Raw genomic sequence first — 26,378 nt, 5'->3', positions numbered from 1 at the left:
TTAATTTTTTATATCTTTTCTCTCGTTATTGTATAGTTTTAGCCACTTTAGCCAGCCAGGCAGTGAGCTGCGTGTCAGCCCACTGCACAGTCTGTGTCCACTTGCACTTTCTCCTGCCTTTGTTGCATGTTTCTCAGCGTGACGCTCAGCTCCTGAACGGTGGAGGTATTAAATGCCACTTGATGTTTTCTGATCCATTTAGTAATAGGTGGGTGGAAACCTGACCTTAGCATATTTTTAAGTTTTTGTTGGTAAGGGGAGTTATTTCGGTCATCATATGGGATGTCGCTGTGGAATCAATATTTCTTTTTCAAAGCGGATTTTGAAATCATCTACATCCTCCCCGGACTTTTGTTTTACTGATCTAAGGTGGGAATAATCCGTGTGTCTAGCATAGACTTCCTTAACCCTTTGTTGTAATCCATCCCACTGATTTTGTTGTTCACTACAACTGGGACCCTGGTGTGGGAGTACATTCGTTGGGTCAGGGGAGGAGTGTCCAGTATAATTGCCCCGGACTTTTGCCCAGTCTTTCCCTAAGGAAAATTGCAAGGCTTGGCCAAATTCATGAGACGGGCCTTGTGTTGCTTGTTTTTTTTCTTTTTTGGCAGGCCGGCCTGTTGGCACACCCCCTGATGCTTCGGGAGCGTCCTCGCTTGGATCTAAGTCAGAGGTTGGGGGTGGGGGTCGTTGTACACGCGCTCCAGTTCGGGGTTGAGTTTCGTTATCTTCCGATCTGACAAACATAGCTTCTGTTTTTTGATTTGATGTATTTTTAGCGCTCGCAGTTTGTTTATTTTGTGCTTGTGTTAGCCAGCTACGTGCAACCTCAAGCACTTTTAATTTTTTCTGTTGTCTGGTACCAGTCTTTGAACTAGCGCTTGTTTTCAACCTACACACCACGTTTTTCCATTGTCCTATTTTCAACACGCCAGTTACACCAGACTCCTTAAGACCTCCCTACTTGCCTTGTGAAGAACCCATTTTTCAGTGTTTTAGCCCCGTTCCTTACACACCTCGGGTGGTCTATACGGAACGGGAATATGGAGAGCAGGGTGACGGTCAAGTTCTTATTGTGGCAATTCTCACTTTGACTCAACGGTTAATTGAGTGGAGCATTGACGACAACAAGCCATCACCCACTCTCCCACTGCTTTTAGGCTTCACCCTTTTAAATATTTCCCTTCATAGCTTTCAATTCTTTCCCTTCGTGGTTCCAATACTTAACCAGTTGCTTTCTTTACTTAAAGGTTGTGGACAAAAATCTTGTGTAATAACAGATCAGGCTGAGACTCTGGCAAATGGCAAAGAGCAAAGCTTTATTTCGTCTGCAGACGGAGAACAAACACAGCAGCAAGCTGCTCTGAGTTCTGATTTGGAGCTGCAAGCTCTCACAATAGCTTGCTGCATTGTGTAACTCATGTTACACAATGTAGTCATTCCAGTTTCAGTTGAACAATATACAAGCCACGTAATCACACTGGAGGGTCAGTTAACTCCTTGGATGATAAACATCTTCTTGTTCAAATATGTGAGTTTCCAAATAAATCAGGTTTGATAATGGAACAATTTTGCATAACAACATTTTCAAACCAGAATATCCAGCAGGTGCATCAAACTCTTGAAACTCTGAGCTGGTGATTTTCCATAGAGAAACTACTTAAGCCTCAGAACTTCTATCTAAACTGTCTGTTCTTTTCTGTTAACAAATTCTGGTGCCTTGCTGCCGCTAGCAGGCTGCTGCAATTGCTGCAGGGAGAGGTCAACAAGAAACCTATCTAACTGGTTCTGCAGAGATTCTCTAGTCTTCATACTCTAACAGGTTGAACAAAACTGATGTGGTTAAATGAGTAAAAGAATTAAATAAAATTGTTGAAAGAAATAATAAAACAATTTTTACTTCACAAGGTGAAGAAAGAGTAAAAATACCCACTATCTACCTTTTAGATAGTTGCTTTTTTACTTAAAGGTGAAAAAGGAGTAAAAATACCCACTATCTACTGTTTAGATAGTTGCTTTCTTTACTTAAAGGTGAAAAAGAGTAAAAATACCCACTATCAACTGTTTAGATAGTTGCTTTCTTTTCTTAAAGGTGAAAAAGAGTAAAAATACCCACTATCAACTGTTTAGATAGTTGCTTTCTTTACTTAAAGGTGAAAAAGGAGTAAAAATACCCACTATCAACTGTTTAGATAGTTGCTTTCTTTACTTAAAGGTGAAAAAGGAGTAAAAATACCCACTATCAACTGTTTAGATAGTTGCTTTCTTTACTTAAAGGTGAAAAAGAGTAAAAATACCCACTCTCTACCTTTTAGATTGTTGCTTTCTTTTCTTTTACTTTTTTTTTCAGATTTCAGCACATCCTACTCCTTCCATCAGAGGGCAGGTATGTTGGGATCCCGGACGAGCCCCCAAGATGTTGGCTCTAATTTGGTTCCCAATCTGCAAGGAATCAACCAGAGACACAAGTTACTCTTCTGCAGAAGAGGGGAGAGGAGCCAGACACGGAGAACCGCAGTCAAACAACTGTCTGGGATCAACTCCACCGGTTCTCACCTCTCAGCTGCTTTTTATTATCACGTCAAGGAAAAGAGGGTTGGGTTGCTTTACATAGTCACCCAGATAGTTTCTTCAGAGAACTCTGCCACAGGATGTTCTAGGATGCTCTTACAAGGCACAAAGCTGACTCGTCTATGACAGACAGTTTGATAACACCAGAAGAGTGAGTGAGCATTTCTGATCTCCAAACAAACATTGATAAAACAAGAAGAGTGTGTAGCGTTTCTAATCTTCAAGCAAACATCCAAAGAACAGTTAATAATGTGTCATAAAAGAAAAGGGTCCAAAGAAGAAACATACAAGAATAATAATATGAAAACATATAAACTAATAATTTAAATAACCTTAGATAATGATTTTTTCCAACATGCAGGAACATGTTTTAAATAACATGTGCACATTTAAAAAGATATCTCAAACTTATATTAGGTTCTAGCAACAACCAATAATTTCTTGTTGTCTGGTACCAGTTTTTAACCTAGCGCTTGTTTCCAACCCAAACACCATGTTTATCCATTGTTCTACTTACAACACACCATCTATAATGTACTTCTTTTCCATTTAGTCAGGTACATTAAGTTTCCTGGCTCTAGTTGAAACATTTTTTAATTTTATTTTTTATTATTATTCCTTTATTTAACCAGGTAAACCCCGTTGAGATCCAAATCTCATTTTCAAGAGGGACCAGGGCAAAAAATTTGCAATACATAGCAACCTGGTTACAAGATCAAAACAATTAATACATATGCACAAGTATAAAACAATAAAAACAATTTAAAACAATGACACTGTTTCATAGAATCTTGTTGCCTATCTTTAAACTGCTCGAAATAAGTCCAGTGAATCATTTCCGACATCTTAAATTCAGACTGCAACTGATTCCAGGCTGTGGGGTCAAAACACTGAATGCCTGATTCCCTTTTTCAGTTCGACAGCGTGGGACATGCAGAAGAATAATGTTATTGGAGCGAAGAGAACGAAAACTGATAGTTCTATGTAGGGGAATGGATAAATATGCAGGGGTTAGACCGAGTAGAGATTTATATATAAGGATCATTAAATGATTGTTTCTCCGTTGACTTAAAGGAGGCCATTCAGGTTTTGCGTACAAATCATGATGATGTGTCAAACGTCGACTACCGGTTATAAATCTTAAAGCGCAATGATACACAGTATTTAATGATTAAAGACATTTGGTTGAAGCATTCATATATAAAACATCTCCATAATCCAAAAGTAGCAGGAATGTATCTGCTACCAATTTTCTTCTAGCTTTGAGTGTAAAACAAGATCCATTTCGATAATAAAACCCAATTTTCATTTTCAATGTCCGTAGTAGATTTGCTATGTGATTTTTAAAAGAGAGTTCATTATCTAGAATAAAACCAAGATATTTATAATTACTGACAAACTCGATTTGTGCTCCTACAGCAGTGGGACATAAAATTTTCATCCTCTTTAACACTTTTCTCCTTCCTTTGTGAAGAACCCATTTTTTATAACAGTGTTTTCATCCCGTTCCTTATGCCTAGAGTGGGCTCTACAGAACGGGGACAGGAAGAGTGGGGTGGTGGCAAGGTCTTGTTGCTGCAATTCTCGCTTCGACTCAACGGGTGATTGAGTGGAGAATTATCCACAACAAGCCCACCACTTACTTTTCCCACTGTTTTTAGGTGTCACACTTATTACCTTTCCCTTCGTGTGTGTTTTTTTACAATTCCCTTTTTTACTTTTCTTGACATCAAACGGGGGACTTAAAACCGCACATACCTTTCACTTACTTGGTTGATTCCTGCTCTGTCTTGGTTCGAGTCCCGTCAATCTGCCGATGGCAGAAGGAGGTGACCTAAGACGCTGGCCCAGCGAGGAAGTTACCCCCCGGGACTTTTCAGGACAGGTCCGAAGAACCTGACTGCCAGCAGATTCCAGCGCGTCGTACTCCTTCCGTCAGTGGAAGTATGTTGGGAATCCGAACGAGCCTCCAAAATGTTGGGTCTATTTAATTCCTAACCTGCAAAGAATCAACCAAAAACACAAATAACTTTTCTGCAGAAGAGGGAAGCTGAGCCAGACGCGGAGAAACTGCCGTCAAACACTGTCTGTGATCAACTCTGCCGGCTCTCATTCCCCTACTGCCTTTTATTATGATTACAAGGAAGGAGGTTGGGCTTTTTCACACAGTCCTTTACCACAACCTTTACCACAAGATGTTCTGGAACCTTCCGTGGACATGCCCTTACAAGAACCACAAGATGTTCTGGGACCTTCTGTGGACATGCCCTTAGAAGAACCACAAGATGTTCTGGGACCTTCTGTGGACATGCCCTTACAAGGGCATGAGGCTGACCGTTACCAATCAGTTTCATCAGGAAGCTGTTAACACAATAATGTGTAAATGTTTCTAGCCTACAGGCAAACACCCAAGAAACAGTTAATAAAGTACCACACGAGAAAGGAGTCAAGTATACAACACACAGAATAATAATATGAAAACATAGCCTTTCAAATAAACTCAGAAGTAAATGAACGTAGATAATAATTTTCCCAACACAAAGGTTTCTCTTTTGCACTCACCTTTATATGGTTTATCCACCCTTTTGGTGCGTTTGCATTGGCTAGCACTGTTGCTGTGCTTGTTTCATTGGCTGTCTGCTTGGACAGATGATCTCATATCCATCACTGTCTTAGAAACATTATGTCCTGATGTCTGTGCTAATGTCTCAGGGTTGCTCAACCTCCTATGTCCCTTGCCTGCACAAGCTTTTCTCTGAAACGTTTACGTTGTTCAACACCCTGCTTCCATATAAGGCGTTGATCATCTCTGCTCTCCAGTTAGTTCCCCTTTTCCCCCTAACCTTTCGCCTACCATCTACCTCCAACACAACATCAGTGACCTTTAATCGCAGTTACATGTTTTACACCATCTCAAGTTCAATGTCAAACTCACATCCATACTTTTCAGTTTCTTTGATTTAGCATTCATTTATAATATTATAACCATAACTCATTAGTTACACTTATTGTGATCTTAATGTGAATTATTAGAGATTTTTTCTGAAAAGAAACCAAGAATAATCCACGATTCTAGTTATTTGATACCAAAGTTACAGTTACTTGTTTTACTTGTAAGTATTTCCACAAGTGTATGTCTAAAGATTATTGTAAGTAAACCAGTAATATAATATAAGCTGCTACCCCCCCGTGACCCGACACCGGATAAGCGGAAGAAGATGGACGGATGCATGGATGGATGAAATATAAGTATTTAATTTTGAATCTTATCCAATTACTCAAAATGTTTACACTTTATTCTTTAAAACTTTCATGCTTTGAAATAAGGAATAGTCTCTCAACTATTTTCAAGAATCTGCAAGCTGGGAACTTACTTCCTCTTTTTTCAGGAAACCTGCTCTTCCTGTCTCATGACTCTCTCTGTCTGACTATGATTTCTTATCATTAGATAGAAAAAAATAAATAGAATTAAAGCAAAGTTTGCAGGAGACAAAAACATCAAACACACAACCAGATTTATTTTATTCAAGTTTAATTGTACTGTTGGGCCTAGATGTCACTTGTGTGATTAATTTTAAAGGCAACTTTATTTATTATTACTGTTAAACTAAAATCTCCAGCATGGGGAAGTGGGATGAGCTCGGGTTTTCTTGACGCCGGCCACATGCAGAACAAAGCCTGAATTAAACACAGGAACAACAGAGACTGGTGAAACCCTGAATCCCAGTAGGCCCAGTATGAACCCATCCCATGTCTGTGCTCATGTCTCAGGGTTGATCAACCTCCTATGTCCATTGCCTGCTCGACCTTTTCTCTGAAACGTTCACGTTGTTCAATCTGTTTCTAAATAAGGCGTTGATCATCTCTGCTCTGCTGTTAATTCCCCTTTTTCCCTTAACCTTTCACCTTTCACCTACCATCTACCTCCAACATATCAGTGATGTTTAATTGCAGTTTCACCTTTTTACACCATTTCAAGTTCAATGTCAAAATCACGTTTATAACTTCTTTAGCTTCTCTGATTTAGCATTCATTTGTAATTTTATAACCATACTCATAATCATTACTCTTATTATTATGTGACTTATTACAGATGTTTTCTTTAAAGAAACCAAGAATAATCCATGATTCTAATTATTTGATACCAAAGTTACAGTTACTTGTTTTTCTTGTAAGTGTTCCCACAAATGTAAGTGTAAGTATTAGTATAAGTAAACCAATATTAATATAAGTATTTTACTTTGAATCTTATCAAATTACTCAAAATGTTTAGATTTCATTCTTTAAAACTTTCATGCTTTAAAATAAGGAATAGTCTCAGCTATTTTTATAAATCTGCAGGCTGGAAACTTACTTCCTCTTTTTCCAGGAAACCTGCTTTTCCTGTTTCATGACTTTCTCTGACTGACTATGATTTCTTATGATTAGATAGAAAAAAATAAATAGAATTAAAGGAAAGTTTGCATGAGACAAAAACAACACACACACAACCAGATTGATTTTATTGACACTTAAGTCTACTGTTGGGCCTTGAAGTCACTTGAGTGATTCATTTTAAAGATAACTTTATTCATTATTACTGTTAAACTAAAATCTCCAGCATGGGGAAGTGGGATGATCTTGGGTTTTCTTGACGCCGGCCACATGCAGAACAAAGACTGAACTAAACACAGGAACAACAGAGACTGGTGAAACCCCTGAATCCCAGTAGGCCCAGTATGAACCCATCTTCATGATGAGCTGCTAGGAAGGAGGCGTTGTCTCTGAAAGCAGCCAAAGACCTGAACTGTGACGTTCAGGAAGTAGCAGATAAAAAAGCTTAAAGTAGGAAGTGTTCAGAGTTTGGAGCCACATCCTGATCACATCAAGAGACGAAGCTTCACTCCACATCCAGAGGAAACATGGACCAAACAGCTCTGATGCTGCTTCTGTGTCTCTGCAGCTCAGGTAGGACTCCACTTTCAAACAAAAACACTAATATTCACTAGAGTTCAAATTAAAAATGATCGACTGATAAACATGTTAAATTTTACAAACAAAAAACTGGAAACTGTTTCTAGTCTCAGATCATAGAGCTGCTGCTACACAGTTAGTGATGTTTATATTGTCTACTTGCTGCTAAGGAGCCAATAAAATCAAGAATTGTTGGTTTTTGTGTTTTTATGATGTAAAGCACTTTGAACTGCCTTGTTGCTGAAATGTGCTATAAAATAAATCTGATTGATTGATTGATAAGGAGAAGCTGCAGAAACTCTGCACCAGCGCTGAATCTGCGCAGTAAACAGGTGGAGCCACATAAAATGGCTCCTTCTGCATGAATTCTCTCATCTTCCTCTTGGCTCCACAGGTTCTCTATGAGGTTCTGGTCAGGCCCGTTTGCTGGCCAACCGAGCCCAGTAGCACCACGGTCATTGGACCGGCTTCTGGTACCGCTGGTTGTGTTGGTGAAAACGTTTGAGCTCCGTCTGACGTGGGAGTGTCTCAGGCAGGATGTGGAACTCGCCTGCTGCAGATTAGAATCAATCAACCAATCGATCAGTTTATTTGTAAAGCACATTTCAGCACCAAGGCGGTTCAAAGTGCTTTACGTCATAAAAACACAAAAAGTCCTAAAGACACCACACAGTAAACCAGTAAGCAGTACATTTTGTCAAAGTGTCGTCGTTACACATCAAAATGTTGTTCAGTGTTTCATTTATTATGTTTGTAAAGCAAATCTGACCAGCTGGGTTTTTAGTCCAGATTTAAAGGAACTCAGAGTTTCGGTTGTTTTGCAGAGTTAATTGTTGAAAAAGCTTTTCAATAATTTAGCTGATGGATGAAAGGTTAGAGATCAGCCTGTAATTCTGCAATAATGATTTGTTCAGATCGTTTTATTTTTTATATCAGTGGTTTGAAAACTGCTGGGGGAAAAAACCTGATGAGAGCAAAGAGTTTAATATTTGAATCAGATCAGATGAAATGACAGGCAGGACTTTCTGAAGAAAAGTTGTGGGTGTTATTATCTTTGGGCATAGCATCCATATTAGATTTTGTGTGGCAGTGAATGTTGACCCTCTAATATTTTTAATTTTCTCTGCAGCGTATTTGGCAAATTCATTGCAGGCCGAGTTTGATTGCAGGTCAGGTGGTTTGTCAGCCTGTCAACTGTGGCAAATAAAGCTCAATCATTGTTCATGTTTTTGTTTATGATTTCTGCAAAGAATGTTTCCTTTGCATGTTTTAGTGTGGAGTGATAGCTTCACAGTCTTTCTTAATAGATTTCATAATAAACAAAGTTGAGTTTTACTCCATTTACGTTCGGCCCTACGGCTAAATTGTCTTGCAGATCTAAATGTTTGAACATTTTTCCATGGAGGTTTGTTCCTACCAGACACGACCTTCACTTTAATTTAGACAAAGAAATCAATGACATCTGAAATTTTACGATGGAAGTTATCTACCAGCTCATCTACAAGGTTAGATGAGCTGCTCTGATTCTGATTGCTCTGCATTCAGAATCAGAATCTGTTGGATTTGACAACTTTTTACACAAAAACAATGAATTTGACTTTGGTTGGTTTCAGTAAAGACATAAAATATAAATGAGTAGAAAAGGTGAATAATAAGAAACATTTCAGGTCTTACTACAGAGTGTTAATAACATTAAAGTCTGGGCTTTAACTAGGCCATTCCAACATAAAGATGCTTTGATCAGAACCATCCATGATAGCTCTGCCTCTAACAGGAGGAAGAAACAAGAGAAGATCAAATAAACACGATCAACAGGATCCTGTCAACACATCCTAAATCTGTCTTTGCTTTTTGTAACCCAACATGTAAATGTTGTTTCTTCCAGCGCTGTCTGATGAACTCAGACTGGTAGCAGGAAGGAGTCGCTGTGGTGGCAGACTGGAGAAGAAGAATCGGGGAGACTGGAAACTAGTGAAATATTGGCAGTGGAACTTGAACTTTACATCAGCAGCTGCAGCTTGCAGACAGCTCCACTGTGGATCTGTGGTGTCGTTACAAAGAGATGAGGACGACAATCTAGAGATCATCTGTTCAGGTGATTTCATATCCTGGCCATTGCCTTCCTGTTCTGCTTCCAACTCCACTGTAAAAAAATTCTCACTTCCAGCTCAGTCTGGGCTTCTTCCACTTCACCTGGATTCACTCTGGTAGATTTTCTACCGGACCAATCAGCGAACAGAAGGAGAAGTTTGAACGATGATTTATTTTCTGTTATTTTAGAAACATAGTCTCTGTAGTTTTAGCAATGCAGTGGAGGAAGCTCAGTCCATGGTGGCCACACTTCCAAATATTGAATTAACTTTAACGGCTCTTCTCTGTTTTGTGGTGGACAAATTATTGTAAGGTAATATCTGCTGGTTGTATTGTCTTCATTCTAAATGCTAGTGATTCTCACCAAATGAAGCTGTTTGGGTTGCAAGCACAAGGTTGGGAGATGTTTTCCTGCAGCTGCATGAGAACCAGAGCGTCTCTCCCTCAGCCTTGGTATAAAACTCCTGCTGTCTCTGCCTGAAAGAGTTTTCAATCAGAAATGTTTCACTATTGATCCTCTTATATGATCTCTGTATTGTGCACAATATGCTAGTAAACCTGATTGAGTGATTCCATCTAACAGTGCTTGGTAATTGATTTTTTCTACATGTTTACAGCCCAGGAAACTTCCAGTAAACTTCTTAGTGTGGATCTGGTGCATTGCATGTCATGGACAAACGTTAGCAACTGGGTGAAATTTAAAAGCTCAACACAGTCCAGACTCTCTGGATGAATCAAAGTGTAGTTACAGAGTGGCTGGTTTTTACCAGGTTAGTGATTTAATGACGTTTGATTAGATTAAAGGGGAACCAGTGGAGCAGATTCAGGGTTATAAAAACCTCAATGTCATTGAGAAGAAGCTGATCAAATATTGAACTTCCTCCACAAATTAAGTTTAAAGTGTAAAAAGATGATAGTTTTCTATTATTCTGTGACTAAATCTGTTCTCACATTTGCTTTGTAGAAGACAAGGATGAAATATCAATAATTGATAATTCATAGGTTCTTTGTGATGTTGTAGTGTAATTTTCTCTGTTTGTTTTAAGTTTTTTTCCCACCCATCTCCAGGGCCGGCCTGCAGTATAAGCAGACGCTAGAAGTGCAAAGAATATTAAACAGTAGATTTAAAAATAACAAAACTCTGCCCAGCTCCCCTCTCCACCCGTTCTCCACTAGTTGGTTGGTTCCTCCACACAGAGTCTGCTCTGTATTGGAGCTTTGCTGAACAAACTGGAACCAAATTCAGTGAAAATGTTGAAGAAACTTTTTTCTTTCTGCATCCACAGACTCAGTCAGGCTGGTTCAAGGGACCAACCGGTGCTCAGGCAGACTGGAGGTGAAGACCAACCAGTCGTGGTCCTCAGTGTGTGAAACAGACTTTGATCTGCAGGATGCAGAGGTGGTCTGCAGGGAGATTGGCTGTGGGCCTCCTTCAGTCCACCAGGGGGTGCTCTATGGAGAAGCAGAGGCTCCAGTGGGGAGCAGAGAGTTCCTGTGTGAAGGCAGTGAGTCTGCTCTGCTGAACTGCAGCAGCAGGAAGAGTTCAGGTAGAAACAGCTGCTCACCTGGTCAAGCTGTTGGACTCACCTGTTCAGGTAGAGGAGGATCTGCAGACCTGCTGCTGTTCACTGCTTCACTTCCTTCATTAATGAACTCTCTGTCTCTGCTCACATCAAGACATCAGGTTGGTGGGAGAGGCCAGCCGATGTGCCGGGAGACTGGAGATGTTACATCAAAAAGAGTGGAGACCAGTGGCTGCTTGGTCTCATAACTGGGACATGAACTTAGTTGTTGCAGTTTGTGCTGGACTGGACTGTGGTTCTGCTGTTTCAGCAAAAAAGTCAGTGGAAGCTTCATGGAGACCAGTTTGGAGGATCAATTCTGGCTGCTTGAAGTCAGGATCTTCATTAAATTACTGTTTACCTTATGATGAAAACAGTGATCAGAGCCATGAGATCATCTGCTCAGGTAACTCTGAACTCTCATATTTATTTCTTTTAAAATGTTTCTTCCATCAGGTTCCAGATGTCTGCAGAGAAACCGTCACCTTTAACTAAGAACCTGAAACCTTGAGGAGAGGGAAACTAAAATAATTTAAATATCCAGATAATGTTTTCAGTTTAGCCACATAGATGAACAAAAACTCATCATTTTAATAACTTTTAATCTCTGCTGCTTTGAAGTCAATGCATCAAAATCCCAGGAGGAGTTCAAGGAAATCAGACATTTTCAATACCTGAAAATCTATAGAAAATTATCTTTGATGCAAAATGGTGGACTTCCTGTTTTTAGAGAAAATAGCAGGAAAACCTTTTGTTTGTTATTGTTGTTGGCCTGGCTGAACTAGGGGGCGCTGTTCAGCCATTTTGCCAAGTTTATTTTTAAATCAACTGAAAAACAAACAATACCAGATTGTGAAGTTTGATTTACATTTATTGTATTTATTAACATGTTTATGTCCCATAAATATGATAAATTCAGCAGAAATAAAAATGAATGATAAAATTCCAGGTACAGTCGGTTTCACTTCACCTTTGATGCTCTGAGTTTTTCTAGTTTGGTTTTCTTGGCCTTTATTTTTATCAAACTCAGAGATGTTTCCATGTGTATCTATAAAAATAAAGTTCTGAAATATTTTAAACCTTTTATCTTTCTGCATCCACAGACTCAGTCAGGCTGGTTCAAGGGACCAACCGGTGCTCAGGCAGACTGGAGGTGAAGACCAACCAGTCGTGGTCCTCAGTGTGTGAAAAAGACTTTGACCTGCAGGATGCAAAGGTGGTCTGTAGGGAGATTGGCTGTGGGCCTCCTTCAGTCCACCAGGGGGCGCTCTATGGAGAAGCAGAGGCTCCAGTGGGGAGCAGAGAGTTCCTGTGTGAAGGCAGTGAGTCTGCTCTGCTGAACTGCAGCAGCAGGAAGAGTTCAGGTAGAAACAGCTGCTCACCTGGTCAAGCTGTTGGACTCACCTGTTCAGGTAGAGGAGGATCTGCAGACCTGCTGCTGTTCACTGCTTCACTTCCTTCATTAATGAACTCTCTGTCTCTGCTCAGATCAAGACAACATCAGGTTGGTGGGAGAGGCCAGCCGATGTGCCGGGAGACTGGAGTTGTTACATCAAAAAGAGTGGAGACCAGTGGCTGTTTGGCTTGATTACTGGGACATGAACTCAGTTGCTGCAGTTTGTGCTAAACTGGACTGTGGTTCTGCTGTTTCAGTAAGAAAGTCAGAGGAAGCTTCATGGAGACCAATGTGGAGGATCAGGTCTGACTGTTTGCAGTCAGGATCTGCATTAAAGAACTGTTTACCTGATGATGGATACAATTATCAGAGCCATGAGATCATCTGCTCAGGTAACTCTGAACTCTCATATTTATTTCTTTTAAAATGTTTCTTCCATCAGGTTCCAGATGTCTGCAGAGAAACCGTCACCTTTAACTAAGAACCTGAAACCTTGAGGAGAGAGAAACTAAAATAATTTAGATATCCAGATGAAGTTCTCAGTTTAGCCACATAAATGAACAAAAACTTATCATTTTAATAACTTTTAATCTCTGCTGCTTTGAAGTCGATGCATCAAAATCCCAGGAGGAGTTCAAGGAAATCAGACATTTTCAAAACATGAAAATTAACAGAAGATTAACTTTGATACAAAATGGTGGACTTCCTGTTTTTAGAGAAAATAGCAGGAAAACCTTTTGTTTGTTATTGTTGTTGGCCTGGCTGAACTAGGGGGCGCTGTTCAGCCCTTTTGCCAAATTTATTTTTAAATCAACTGAAAAACAAACACTTCCAGATTGTAAAGTTTGATTTACATTTAGTGAGTTTATTAACATGTTTACGTCCCAAAAATATGATAAAATCAGCAGAAATAAAAATGAAGGAAAAAATTCCAGGTACAGTCGGTTTCACTTCACCTTTGATGCTCTCAGTTGTTGCAGTTTGGTTTTCTTGGCCTTTATTTTTATCAAACTCAGAGATGTTTCCATGTGTATCTATAAAAATAAAGTTCTGAAATATTTTAAACCTTTTTTCTTTCTGCATCCACAGACTCAGTCAGGCTGGTTCAAGGGACCAACCGGTGCTCAGGCAGACTGGAGGTGAAGACCGACCAGTCGTGGTCCTCAGTGTGTGAAAAAGACTTTGACCTGCAGGATGCAGAGGTGGTCTGCAGGGAGATTGGCTGTGGGCCTCCTTCAGTTCACCAGGGGGCGCTCTATGGAGAAGCAGAGGCTCCAGTGGGGAGCAGAGAGTTCCTGTGTGAAGGCAGTGAGTCTGCTCTGCTGAAGTGCAGCAGCAGGAAGAGTTCAGGTAGAAACAGCTGCTCACCTGGTCAAGCTGTTGGACTCACCTGTTCAGGTAGAGGAGGATCTGCAGACCTGCTGCTGTTCACTGCTTCACTTCCTTCATTAATGAACTCTCTGTCTCTGCTCAGATCAAGACAACATCAGGTTGGTGGGAGAGGCCAGCCGATGTGCCGGGAGACTGGAGATGTTACATCAAGAAGAGTGGAGACCAGTGGATGTTTGGTTTCATTACTGGGACATGAACTCAGTTGCTGCAGTTTGTGCAGAACTGGACTGTGGTTCTGCTGTTTCAGCAAGAAAGTCAGAGGAAGCTTCAAAGAGACCAGTTTGGAAGATCTGGTCTCACTGTTTGCAGTCAGGATCTGCATTAAAGAACTGTTTACCTTTTGATGAAAACAGTGATCAGAGCCTTGAGTTCATCTGCTCAGGTAACTCTGAACTCTCATATTTATTTCTTTTACAATGTTTCTTCCATCAGGTTCCAGATGTCTGCAGAGAAACCGTCACCTTTAACTAAGAACCTGAAACTTTGAGGAGAGGGAAACTAACATAATTTAAATATCCAGTTAAAGTTTTCAGTTTAGCCACATAGATGAACAAAAACTCGTCATTTTAATAACTTTTAATCCCTGCTGCTTTGAAGTCGATGCATCAAAATCCGAGGAGGAGTTCAAGGAAATCAGACATTTTCAAAACATGAAAATTAACAGAAAATTAACTTTGATACAAAATGGTGGACTTCCTGTTTTTAGAGAAAATAGCAGAAAAACCTTTTGTTTGTTATGGTTGTTGGCCTGGCTGAACTAGGGGGCGCTGTTCAGCCATTTTGCCAAATTTATTTTTAAATCAACTGAAGAACAAACACTTCCAGATTGTAAAGTTTGCTTTACATTTAGTGTATTTATTAACATGTTTATGTCCCACAAATATGATAAATTCAGCAGAAATAAAATGAATGATAAAATTCCAGGTACAGTCGGTTTCACTTCGCCTTTGATGCTCCTGAGTTTTTCTAGTTTGGTTTTCTTGGCCTTTATTTTTGATCAAACTCAGAGATGTTTTGTCAGGTCTAAATACCTATTAAACAAACACAGGAAAGACAAGAGAGTTAGATTCTTTGTTTCTCGCAAGGAGAGCAGACAGAGATGTGCTTTCAGTTACAAATCTCCAACTGCTCTGAAAACACATATGCCTGCTCCTCTATTTTATTGCTTTCAGAGTCCCTATCACAGAGAGTTCTGCAACTCTAAGGGGTGGGGTCAACAATTCATCACATGGTTGCAGCGCTAATAACATTCACTATCTAGACACATGTTATCTACACTCTAGATCCTTTTGCTCCAGGCACGGCGTCGAATATTACACGTTGTATAGCTTCAAAGCAACGGCTTTGTAGCACAAAGAAGAACAAAGCAGAGTTTATTGTAGGACTGTAAAACTCTGCTGGGAGCAACTAACACCTCCATCTCCCAGGGAGTCCCTAGGAAGGAATCAGAGTTATTTAACACACAGAAACTTTACTTATACTAAGAGTAAAAGAGAATAAGCATATAAGTAAACATTATCTAAATGTAACTACAAGGCTACATGATACAACGAATATTTGATAATACTAGTAATACAATTTACCCAACATTGAGAGTTGAGGACATGAAACTGAGTATTTTGAACGGCAACGTCTGTCACTATCAGCAGTGAAAAGCGAATTGAACATTTATGGCACTTAATTTTATTAAACTCTTGAGTAAGATTTGGTTATTACTGTTGATGTTATGAACCTGTAGATGTGACAAACTATTACTTTCTGAAATATATTGTAAATATTGTAAAGAGCAAAATTCACTTGTTTTAAGATTTAATAATAATAGACAACTTTGCATCACTTATAACTCCTGTTTAAAATGTTCTTGAGGCAAAGATATTTTTAAACTCATGTAAATTTAAGGTATTTCATACAGTTTGTTCAATGTTATCGGACTCTCCAGATATGAATGAAAGGCAGAATTTGGGTTTTTAGAGTTGTTCTCATCTGCCTGAGTGGCTTATATTTGGTTATTTTGTCATTTGAAAAATAAAGATAATTGTGACAATGAAAATTGTTTTATAACGGTGTGTATTTGCATGAAACTTTTGTAGTTAAAAAATGTCCGAACAAACTATTGGCCCCCGGGCATCTTCACTTTATCAAATCTGGCCCTCTTTGCAAAAAGTTTGGACACCCCTGATCTACTCTAAAGAGAAAATGTTTCACTAAATCTAGGAAACCAAACTACATCAAAATCCTGCAGATATGTTTTAGTTTCATCTAATTTTAATTTGAACTTAAAACCTTTTTGGGGTACCTTTTGTCGTTCCACTACTAAAATTGTAACTTATAGTCTGAAGTTTTGTCAAGAGGTACTTTTAGATGATGGGAGAGAAAGTGATTTGCATCACAACTTCCCGTTCTGTCCTGCTGAGCTGCTGCAAGTGGGGGTTGCTTCGCACTTAAAAAATAGTGGTATGCAAAGAGGCTTCACATGTTAATTAGTTGAATCTAGTGGGGTGGGAGTTACAGCCCAGCTCTGTGGCTCTCCTGCTGAGCTGCTGCAAGGGGGGCTGCAAGTCCCCCTGATCTACATTTGTTGTTATCTGAGCAATGCCTCTTACAGTTAGAGCCTGTTTCTCTAAAGATCTTTGTTTTGTCTTTATCCTCAACTCATTAAAAAAAATCCTATTTTACTCATTGTATTTTATTCTATTTTCCTCCTACCTTTTTAGCCTAGAAGGAATAATTAACATTTTTATCTAATATTTTAGTTGTCAATTCTATACACAGTTTTTATTTTATTTATTTATCTACCTAATCAGTCATGTATTTATCTATTTATTTATTCACTTTATTTCCTTATTTCATTTGCAGCCCTCTCTTCTTTCTGTAGGCACTTTTGAAATGAAATGACCTTTTGTAATGCATTAAAAGTTCTTGAAAAAGAAATAAATCCATAAATAGAGTAATGTTAATGTATCTGTCCTACCATCCCCCCTGTTGAGACATGCGAAACGCCATGACTCAATATTGCAGCCCACCTATACAAGTTTTTTTGGCAAGATAGGCTTATTTGCAGGTCACTTATAAATTTGATCTTCTATTTTTGCTCCTTTTTTAATCCAAAGATCTCTTTCTTTTTTTAGGACTTAATTGTTGCATGTCTTTTAGGATCCTTTGTCATATGTTTGATTTTTTTTTCCATATATAAGATCTTTATTTGTCCCTCCGCTGCTTTTTTTGCCATCTCATCAGCGAAGGCATTCCCTAGAGACACTTTATCTTTCCCTGTGGTGTGTGCGGCACATTTACAAATTGCTAGTTGTTTTGGTAGCTGCACAGCTTGTAGTAATTCTTTTAATAGGTCTGCATGAGTTACTGGTTTTCCTGTCGAAGTTATCATACCCCTATTTTTCCAGTACTGTTGCAAACGCATACTGACTATCGGTGTAAATCGTCACTTCTTTATTTTTCTTTGAGGAACCATCAACAAAAAGTATTTCACCTTGATCTAATGGTAGATCTTTTAATTCATTTCTACTCTTTGCGTTTTGTTCTGTCATTTCCTGACAATCATGCTTTGTACCATCATCTGGAAGAGGTAACAAAGTTGCAGGATTTAAAACTGTGCATCTTTCAATAGTCATATGAGGTTGCGATAATAATGTGCTCATACAGGAGAGATGCCTCGCAGGCGATAAAAAAGTCATATTTGTTTGTAATAATAGTGCTGAAACTGCATGTGGTACGTTTAATGTTAACGGATGAAACAGTACAATAGGAGCACTAACTTCTACAGCCATAGAAGCAGCAATCACGGCTCTCACACAGGGAGGCTGGGCGCACGCCACACTATCAAGTTTGGAAGAAAAATATGCTATTGGTCTCATTTTATCACCATGTTGTTGAACTAGTACCGAGGTCATATACTGACCTTTGCAATCCACCATTTGGAAAAAAGGTTTTTTATAGTCTGGTAAGGCAAGCACAGCACTTGACACTAGGGCCTGCTTTATTCCACATAGTGCTTTTTTTTTGCTTCCTCTGTCCATTTCAAAGAGGAAGACATTTTTAGATCTTTTTTATACATTAGTTTGCTTAAAGGGGCCACAATTTCTGCATAATTAGGCACCCAGGTTCGACAATAGTTAGTTAACCCCAGAAAAGACATCATCTGTTTTTTTATTTAAACAGAGATACATGCGGGGAGGTCCACATTCTGTCTAAAGATTTTAAATCATCAGGAAGAGCGACAGCTGCAACGGCTGTGTGTTTTGTATCTGTATACAGATAGGTCACTGTGATTTTAGCTGGTGTGACCTTGTTGAGCCTGTCTTCATAATTCTTGTCAGGCCCAGCCGCATTAGGATTTGTCACTTGTATCATAGGATACAGACCAGTCGTGTGTGGCTGACTATTTGGCTCTTCTGAAGGGCAACATGGGGGAGGGAGAAAAGACCCACTGGGAGCTGTGGCTCCCTGCACCAAAGTTTCTCCCCAGTTCTTAGACCACTTAAAGTTTGCTGTTTGTGATCTAGTGATAGGCCCCTCACTACCTTTCTCCTCATATTGTGGGGGTGAGGGCAAGTCGGGGTATAGTTTTGCATTTTGTACTATTTGTTTCTCCCCTTCTGTTTTGCTATTTTAGTACTGGTTAACTTCAGCTACTTCCCCTCCCCCTCCTGCTGCTCGCTGCTCCACTGCCTGCCTTCTCACACTTCTAAGCCCTGTCTCATCATCCTCCCCCTCTTCTCTTTTTTTTGCTAATTCTAACCAAAATTTTACATCCTCATACCCTTCTTTGCGCATTTCCTTTGGGTTTGACTTTGTTTTTTTAATTATTTTATCCTGCAGTACTGTTAGTTTTTGTGAGTTTAGACGGCCGTCAAAGTTATAGTGTGTTATCCATTTGTCTAAATTTTTATTTTATGCAGATCCTGATTTTCAACATATTTCCAGTCATTTGTTTTTAAACTGTCTGTTGGCTTATTCTTGCTTATACTTTTCCCCATTTTTTTTAAAATAAAATTTGGCCCAGTTTTTTCGACTTCTAGGGAATCCTATAAACTGGAGATATTTTCAGTAGGCCAGCAATTAAAAATACCTGTAGTGGTAACCCCCGCTTCAACTCTTTCGAGTGGGGGGTTCTTACCTGTGCATCCAAGACAGGTTTGCTGGTTACAACCCTACTGTTTTATATGAGATAAAACACCAAGTGGTATTTATATCTCCAATCACACGCACAATCACACGTGCCGTTGCGGAATTTAAGCTCCTGCTTTGCCGGACTCCGCCATCCGTTCCAATTACAATTTTAGTGCCTGATTTAAATATTTTTATTGTTGATTAAATTTTATTATTATATATCGAATTGAGGAAATTTTATTATTTTTATTTTTATCGCCTAATTGATTAAATTTTATTATTTTTTATTTTTATCGCCTAATTGATTAAATTTTATTATGTTTATTTTTATCTTCCAATTTATTAAATTTTACTGCAGGTCTGCACCAGGCTCCGTGCACCTGTTTCCACGAAATTTTGCGCAATGACTTCGGACGTCCTTCACGGATTTTGTGCCCTATTTTTTACCTGTTAGAGTCTAGAATTTACAGGGTTTTTCTATTCGCGCAATGACCCCCAGTCATTCGCCACACTTTTAAACAAGAATCCACACACCCTCTGTCTCTCCCTCGGAGTCGTCAACCGTCAGATCCCAGCAGGCAGGCCAAGAGCCAGCCCTTGAACAGGTTCTGATAAGTTTCCACTAGGAAACTTGCCGTGCGCACGGTCTTTACTGGGGTCCACCACGCCTGCCGGAATCTGTTCGGTATATTGGCATCCGGCTGCGAAGGACCAAATAATGTCAGGTCTAAATACCTATTAAACAAACACAGGAAAGACAAGAGAGTTAGATTCATTGTTTCTCGCGAGGAGAGCAGACAGAGATGTGCTTTCAGTTACAAATCTCCAACTGCTCTGAAAACACATATGCCTGCTCCTCTATTTTATTGCTTTCAGAGTCCCTATCACAGAGAGTTCTGCAACTCTAAGGGGTGGGGTCAACAATTCATCACATGGTTGCAGCGCTAATAACATTCACTATCTAGACACATGTTATCTACACTCTAGATCCTTTTGCTCCAGGCACGGCGTCGAATATTACACGTTGTATAGCTTCAAAGCAACGGCTTTGTAGCACAAAGAAGAACAAAGCAGAGTTTATTGTAGGACTGTAAAACTCTGCTGGGAGCAACTAACACCTCCATCTCCAAGGGAGTCCCTAGGAAGGAATCAGAGTTATTTAACACACAGAAACTTTACTTATACTAAGAGTAAAAGAGAATAAGCATATAAGTAAACATTATCTAAATGTAACTACAAGGCTACATGATACAACGAATATTTGATAATACTAGTAATACAATTTACCCAACATTGAGAGTTGAGGACATGAAACTGAGTATTTTGAACGGCAACGTCTGTCACTATCAGCAGTGAAAAGCGAATTGAACATTTATGGCACTTAATTTTATTAAACTCTTGAGTAAGATTTGGTTATTACTGTTGATGTTATGAACCTGTAGATGTGACAAACTATTACTTTCTGAAATATATTGTAAATATTGTAAAGAGCAAAATTCACTTGTTTTAAGATTTAATAATAATAGACAACTTTGCATCACTTATAACTCCTGTTTAAAATGTTCTTGAGGCAAAGATATTTTTAAACTCATGTAAATTTAAGGTATTTCATACAGTTTGTTCAATGTTATCGGACTCTCCAGATATGAATGAAAGGCAGAATTTGGGTTTTTAGAGTTGTTCTCATCTGCCTGAGTGGCTTATATTTGGTTATTTTGTCATTTGAAAAATAAAGATAATTGTGACAATGAAAATTGTTTTATAACGGTGTGTATTTGCATGAAACTTTTGTAGTTAAAAAATGTCCGAACAAACTATTGGCCCCCGGGCATCTTCACTTTATCAAATCTGGCCCTCTTTGCAAAAAGTTTGGACACCCCTGATCTACTCTAAAGAGAAAATGTTTCACTAAATCTAGGAAACCAAACTACATCAAAATCCTGCAGATATGTTTTAGTTTCATCTAATTTTAATTTGAACTTAAAACCTTTTTGGGGTACCTTTTGTCGTTCCACTACTAAAATTGTAACTTATAGTCTGAAGTTTTGTCAAGAGGTACTTTTAGATGATGGGAGAGAAAGTGATTTGCATCACAACTTCCCGTTCTGTCCTGCTGAGCTGCTGCAAGTGGGGGTTGCTTCGCACTTAAAAAATAGTGGTATGCAAAGAGGCTTCACATGTTAATTAGTTGAATCTAGTGGGGTGGGAGTTACAGCCCAGCTCTGTGGCTCTCCTGCTGAGCTGCTGCAAGGGGGGCTGCAAGTCCCCCTGATCTACATTTGTTGTTATCTGAGCAATGCCTCTTACAGTTAGAGCCTGTTTCTCTAAAGATCTTTGTTTTGTCTTTATCCTCAACTCATTAAAAAAAATCCTATTTTACTCATTGTATTTTATTCTATTTTCCTCCTACCTTTTTAGCCTAGAAGGAATAATTAACATTTTTATCTAATATTTTAGTTGTCAATTCTATACACAGTTTTTATTTTATTTATTTATCTACCTAATCAGTCATGTATTTAGCTATTTATTTATTCACTTTATTTCCTTATTTCATTTGCAGCCCTCTCTTCTTTCTGTAGGCACTTTTGAAATGAAATGACCTTTTGTAATGCATTAAAAGTTCTTGAAAAAGAAATAAATCCATAAATAGAGTAATGTTAATGTATCTGTCCTACCATCCCCCCTGTTGAGACATGCGAAACGCCATGACTCAATATTGCAGCCCACCTATACAAGTTTTTTGGCAAGATAGGCTTATTTGCAGGTCACTTATAAATTTGATCTTCTATTTTTGCTCCTTTTTTAATCCAAAGATCTCTTTCTTTTTTTAGGACTTAATTGTTGCATGTCTTTTAGGATCCTTTGTCATATGTTTGATTTTTTTTTCCATATATAAGATCTTTATTTGTCCCTCCGCTGCTTTTTTTGCCATCTCATCAGCGAAGGCGTTCCCTAGAGACACTTTATCTTTCCCTGTGGTGTGTGCGGCACATTTACAAATTGCTAGTTGTTTTGGTAGCTGCACAGCTTGTAGTAATTCTTTTAATAGGTCTGCATGAGTTACTGGTTTTCCTGTCGAAGTTATCATACCCCTATTTTTCCAGTACTGTTGCAAACGCATACTGACTATCGGTGTAAATCGTCACTTCTTTATTTTTCTTTGAGGAACCATCAACAAAAAGTATTTCACCTTGATCTAATGGTAGATCTTTTAATTCATTTCTACTCTTTGCGTTTTGTTCTGTCATTTCCTGACAATCATGCTTTGTACCATCATCTGGAAGAGGTAACAAAGTTGCAGGATTTAAAACTGTGCATCTTTCAATAGTCATATGAGGTTGCGATAATAATGTGCTCATACAGGAGAGATGCCTCGCAGGCGATAAAAAAGTCATATTTGTTTGTAATAATAGTGCTGAAACTGCATGTGGTACGTTTAATGTTAACGGATGAAACAGTACAATAGGAGCACTAACTTCTACAGCCATAGAAGCAGCAATCACGGCTCTCACACAGGGAGGCTGGGCGCACGCCACACTATCAAGTTTGGAAGAAAAATATGCTATTGGTCTCATTTTATCACCATGTTGTTGAACTAGTACCGAGGTCATATACTGACCTTTGCAATCCACCATTTGGAAAAAAGGTTTTTTATAGTCTGGTAAGGCAAGCACAGCACTTGACACTAGGGCCTGCTTTATTCCACATAGTGCTTTTTTTTTTGCTTCCTCTGTCCATTTCAAAGAGGAAGACATTTTTAGATCTTTTTTATACATTAGTTTGCTTAAAGGGGCCACAATTTCTGCATAATTAGGCACCCAGGTTCGACAATAGTTAGTTAACCCCAGAAAAGACATCATCTGTTTTTTTATTTAAACAGAGATACATGCGGGGAGGTCCACATTCTGTCTAAAGATTTTAAATCATCAGGAAGAGCGACAGCTGCAACGGCTGTGTGTTTTGTATCTGTATACAGATAGGTCACTGTGATTTTAGCTGGTGTGACCTTGTTGAGCCTGTCTTCATAATTCTTGTCAGGCCCAGCCGCATTAGGATTTGTCACTTGTATCATAGGATACAGACCAGTCGTGTGTGGCTGACTATTTGGCTCTTCTGAAGGGCAACATGGGGGAGGGAGAAAAGACCCACTGGGAGCTGTGGCTCCCTGCACCAAAGTTTCTCCCCAGTTCTTAGACCACTTAAAGTTTGCTGTTTGTGATCTAGTGATAGGCCCCTCACTACCTTTCTCCTCATATTGTGGGGGTGAGGGCAAGTCGGGGTATAGTTTTGCATTTTGTACTATTTGTTTCTCCCCTTCTGTTTTGCTATTTTAGTACTGGTTAACTTCAGCTACTTCCCCTCCCCCTCCTGCTGCTCGCTGCTCCACTGCCTGCCTTCTCACACTTCTAAGCCCTGTCTCATCATCCTCCCCCTCTTCTCTTTTTTTTGCTAATTCTAACCAAAATTTTACATCCTCATACCCTTCTTTGCGCATTTCCTTTGGGTTTGACTTTGTTTTTTTAATTATTTTATCCTGCAGTACTGTTAGTTTTTGTGAGTTTAGACGGCCGTCAAAGTTATAGTGTGTTATCCATTTGTCTAAATTTTTATTTTATGCAGATCCTGATTTTCAACATATTTCCAGTCATTTGTTTTTAAACTGTCTGTTGGCTTATTCTTGCTTATACTTTTCCCCATTTTTTTTAAAATAAAATTTGGCCCAGTTTTTTCGACTTCTAGGGAATCCTATAAACTGGAGATATTTTCAGTAGGCCAGCAATTAAAAATACCTGTAGTGGTAACCCCCGCTTCAACTCTTTCGAGTGGGGGGTTCTTACCTGTGCATCCAAGACAGGTTTGCTGGTTACAACCCTACTGTTTTATATGAGATAAAACACCAAGTGGTATTTATATCTCCAATCACACGCACAATCACACGTGCCGTTGCGGAATTTAAGCTCCTGCTTTGCCGGACTCCGCCATCCGTTCCAATTACAATTTTAGTGCCTGATTTAAATATTTTTATTGTTGATTAAATTTTATTATTATATATCGAATTGAGGAAATTTTATTATTTTTATTTTTATCGCCTAATTGATTAAATTTTATTATTTTTTATTTTTATCGCCTAATTGATTAAATTTTATTATGTTTATTTTTATCTTCCAATTTATTAAATTTTACTGCAGGTCTGCACCAGGCTCCGTGCACCTGTTTCCACGAAATTTTGCGCAATGACTTCGGACGTCCTTCACGGATTTTGTGCCCTATTTTTTACCTGTTAGAGTCTAGAATTTACAGGGTTTTTCTATTCGCGCAATGACCCCCAGTCATTCGCCACACTTTTAAACAAGAATCCACACACCCTCTGTCTCTCCCTCGGAGTCGTCAACCGTCAGATCCCAGCAGGCAGGCCAAGAGCCAGCCCTTGAACAGGTTCTGATAAGTTTCCACTAGGAAACTTGCCGTGCGCACGGTCTTTACTGGGGTCCACCACGCCTGCCGGAATCTGTTCGGTATATTGGCATCCGGCTGCGAAGGACCAAATAATGTCAGGTCTAAATACCTATTAAACAAACACAGGAAAGACAAGAGAGTTAGATTCATTGTTTCTCGCGAGGAGAGCAGACAGAGATGTGCTTTCAGTTACAAATCTCCAACTGCTCTGAAAACACATATGCCTGCTCCTCTATTTTATTGCTTTCAGAGTCCCTATCACAGAGAGTTCTGCAACTCTAAGGGGTGGGGTCAACAATTCATCACATGGTTGCAGCGCTAATAACATTCACTATCTAGACACATGTTATCTACACTCTAGATCCTTTTGCTCCAGGCACGGCGTCGAATATTACACGTTGTATAGCTTCAAAGCAACGGCTTTGTAGCACAAAGAAGAACAAAGCAGAGTTTATTGTAGGACTGTAAAACTCTGCTGGGAGCAACTAACACCTCCATCTCCCAGGGAGTCCCTAGGAAGGAATCAGAGTTATTTAACACACAGAAACTTTACTTATACTAAGAGTAAAAGAGAATAAGCATATAAGTAAACATTATCTAAATGTAACTACAAGGCTACATGATACAACGAATATTTGATAATACTAGTAATACAATTTACCCAACATTGAGAGTTGAGGACATGAAACTGAGTATTTTGAACGGCAACGTCTGTCACTATCAGCAGTGAAAAGCGAATTGAACATTTATGGCACTTAATTTTATTAAACTCTTGAGTAAGATTTGGTTATTACTGTTGATGTTATGAACCTGTAGATGTGACAAACTATTACTTTCTGAAATATATTGTAAATATTGTAAAGAGCAAAATTCACTTGTTTTAAGATTTAATAATAATAGACAACTTTGCATCACTTATAACTCCTGTTTAAAATGTTCTTGAGGCAAAGATATTTTTAAACTCATGTAAATTTAAGGTATTTCATACAGTTTGTTCAATGTTATCGGACTCTCCAGATATGAATGAAAGGCAGAATTTGGGTTTTTAGAGTTGTTCTCATCTGCCTGAGTGGCTTATATTTGGTTATTTTGTCATTTGAAAAATAAAGATAATTGTGACAATGAAAATTGTTTTATAACGGTGTGTATTTGCATGAAACTTTTGTAGTTAAAAAATGTCCGAACAAACTATTGGCCCCCGGGCATCTTCACTTTATCAAATCTGGCCCTCTTTGCAAAAAGTTTGGACACCCCTGATCTACTCTAAAGAGAAAATGTTTCACTAAATCTAGGAAACCAAACTACATCAAAATCCTGCAGATATGTTTTAGTTTCATCTAATTTTAATTTGAACTTAAAACCTTTTGGGGGTACCTTTTGTCGTTCCACTACTAAAATTGTAACTTATAGTCTGAAGTTTTGTCAAGAGGTACTTTTAGATGATGGGAGAGAAAGTGATTTGCATCACAACTTCCCGTTCTGTCCTGCTGAGCTGCTGCAAGTGGGGGTTGCTTCGCACTTAAAAAATAGTGGTATGCAAAGAGGCTTCACATGTTAATTAGTTGAATCTAGTGGGGTGGGAGTTACAGCCCAGCTCTGTGGCTCTCCTGCTGAGCTGCTGCAAGGGGGGCTGCAAGTCCCCCTGATCTACATTTGTTGTTATCTGAGCAATGCCTCTTACAGTTAGAGCCTGTTTCTCTAAAGATCTTTGTTTTGTCTTTATCCTCAACTCATTAAAAAAAATCCTATTTTACTCATTGTATTTTATTCTATTTTCCTCCTACCTTTTTAGCCTAGAAGGAATAATTAACATTTTTATCTAATATTTT

General features: G+C 38.8%; 1 protein-coding gene and 1 long non-coding RNA gene across 2 annotated transcripts in view; one reads left to right on the top strand and one right to left on the bottom strand.

Annotated features, from left to right (window-relative positions):
* The window catches only part of LOC111611970 (scavenger receptor cysteine-rich type 1 protein M130-like), a 47,164-nt gene that overhangs the window by 11,086 nt on the left and 9,700 nt on the right, over positions 1–26,378 (top strand). Inside the window, exons 3-5 of the mRNA XM_023351289.1 lie at positions 11,300–11,583; positions 12,281–12,589; positions 12,672–12,965. Of these exons, the coding sequence (XP_023207057.1) occupies positions 11,340–11,583; positions 12,281–12,589; positions 12,672–12,965 (847 nt within the window). The 5' untranslated portion in view covers positions 11,300–11,339. The remainder of the gene's footprint in view (positions 1–11,299; positions 11,584–12,280; positions 12,590–12,671; positions 12,966–26,378) is intronic.
* Positions 77–5,095, bottom strand: LOC111611986. Its single transcript, XR_002754340.1, has 3 exons — positions 4,330–5,095; positions 2,557–2,691; positions 77–2,442 (listed from the first exon to the last, which is right to left on the bottom strand). It is a non-coding gene; the product is annotated as an uncharacterized LOC111611986 (long non-coding RNA).

This window comes from Xiphophorus maculatus, chromosome 18, assembly GCF_002775205.1.
Source record: "Xiphophorus maculatus strain JP 163 A chromosome 18, X_maculatus-5.0-male, whole genome shotgun sequence".
NCBI lineage: Eukaryota > Metazoa > Chordata > Actinopteri > Cyprinodontiformes > Poeciliidae > Xiphophorus > Xiphophorus maculatus.
The sequence above is the reverse complement of the archived record's forward strand: the minus strand, read 5'-3'. Positions and strand labels throughout refer to the sequence as shown.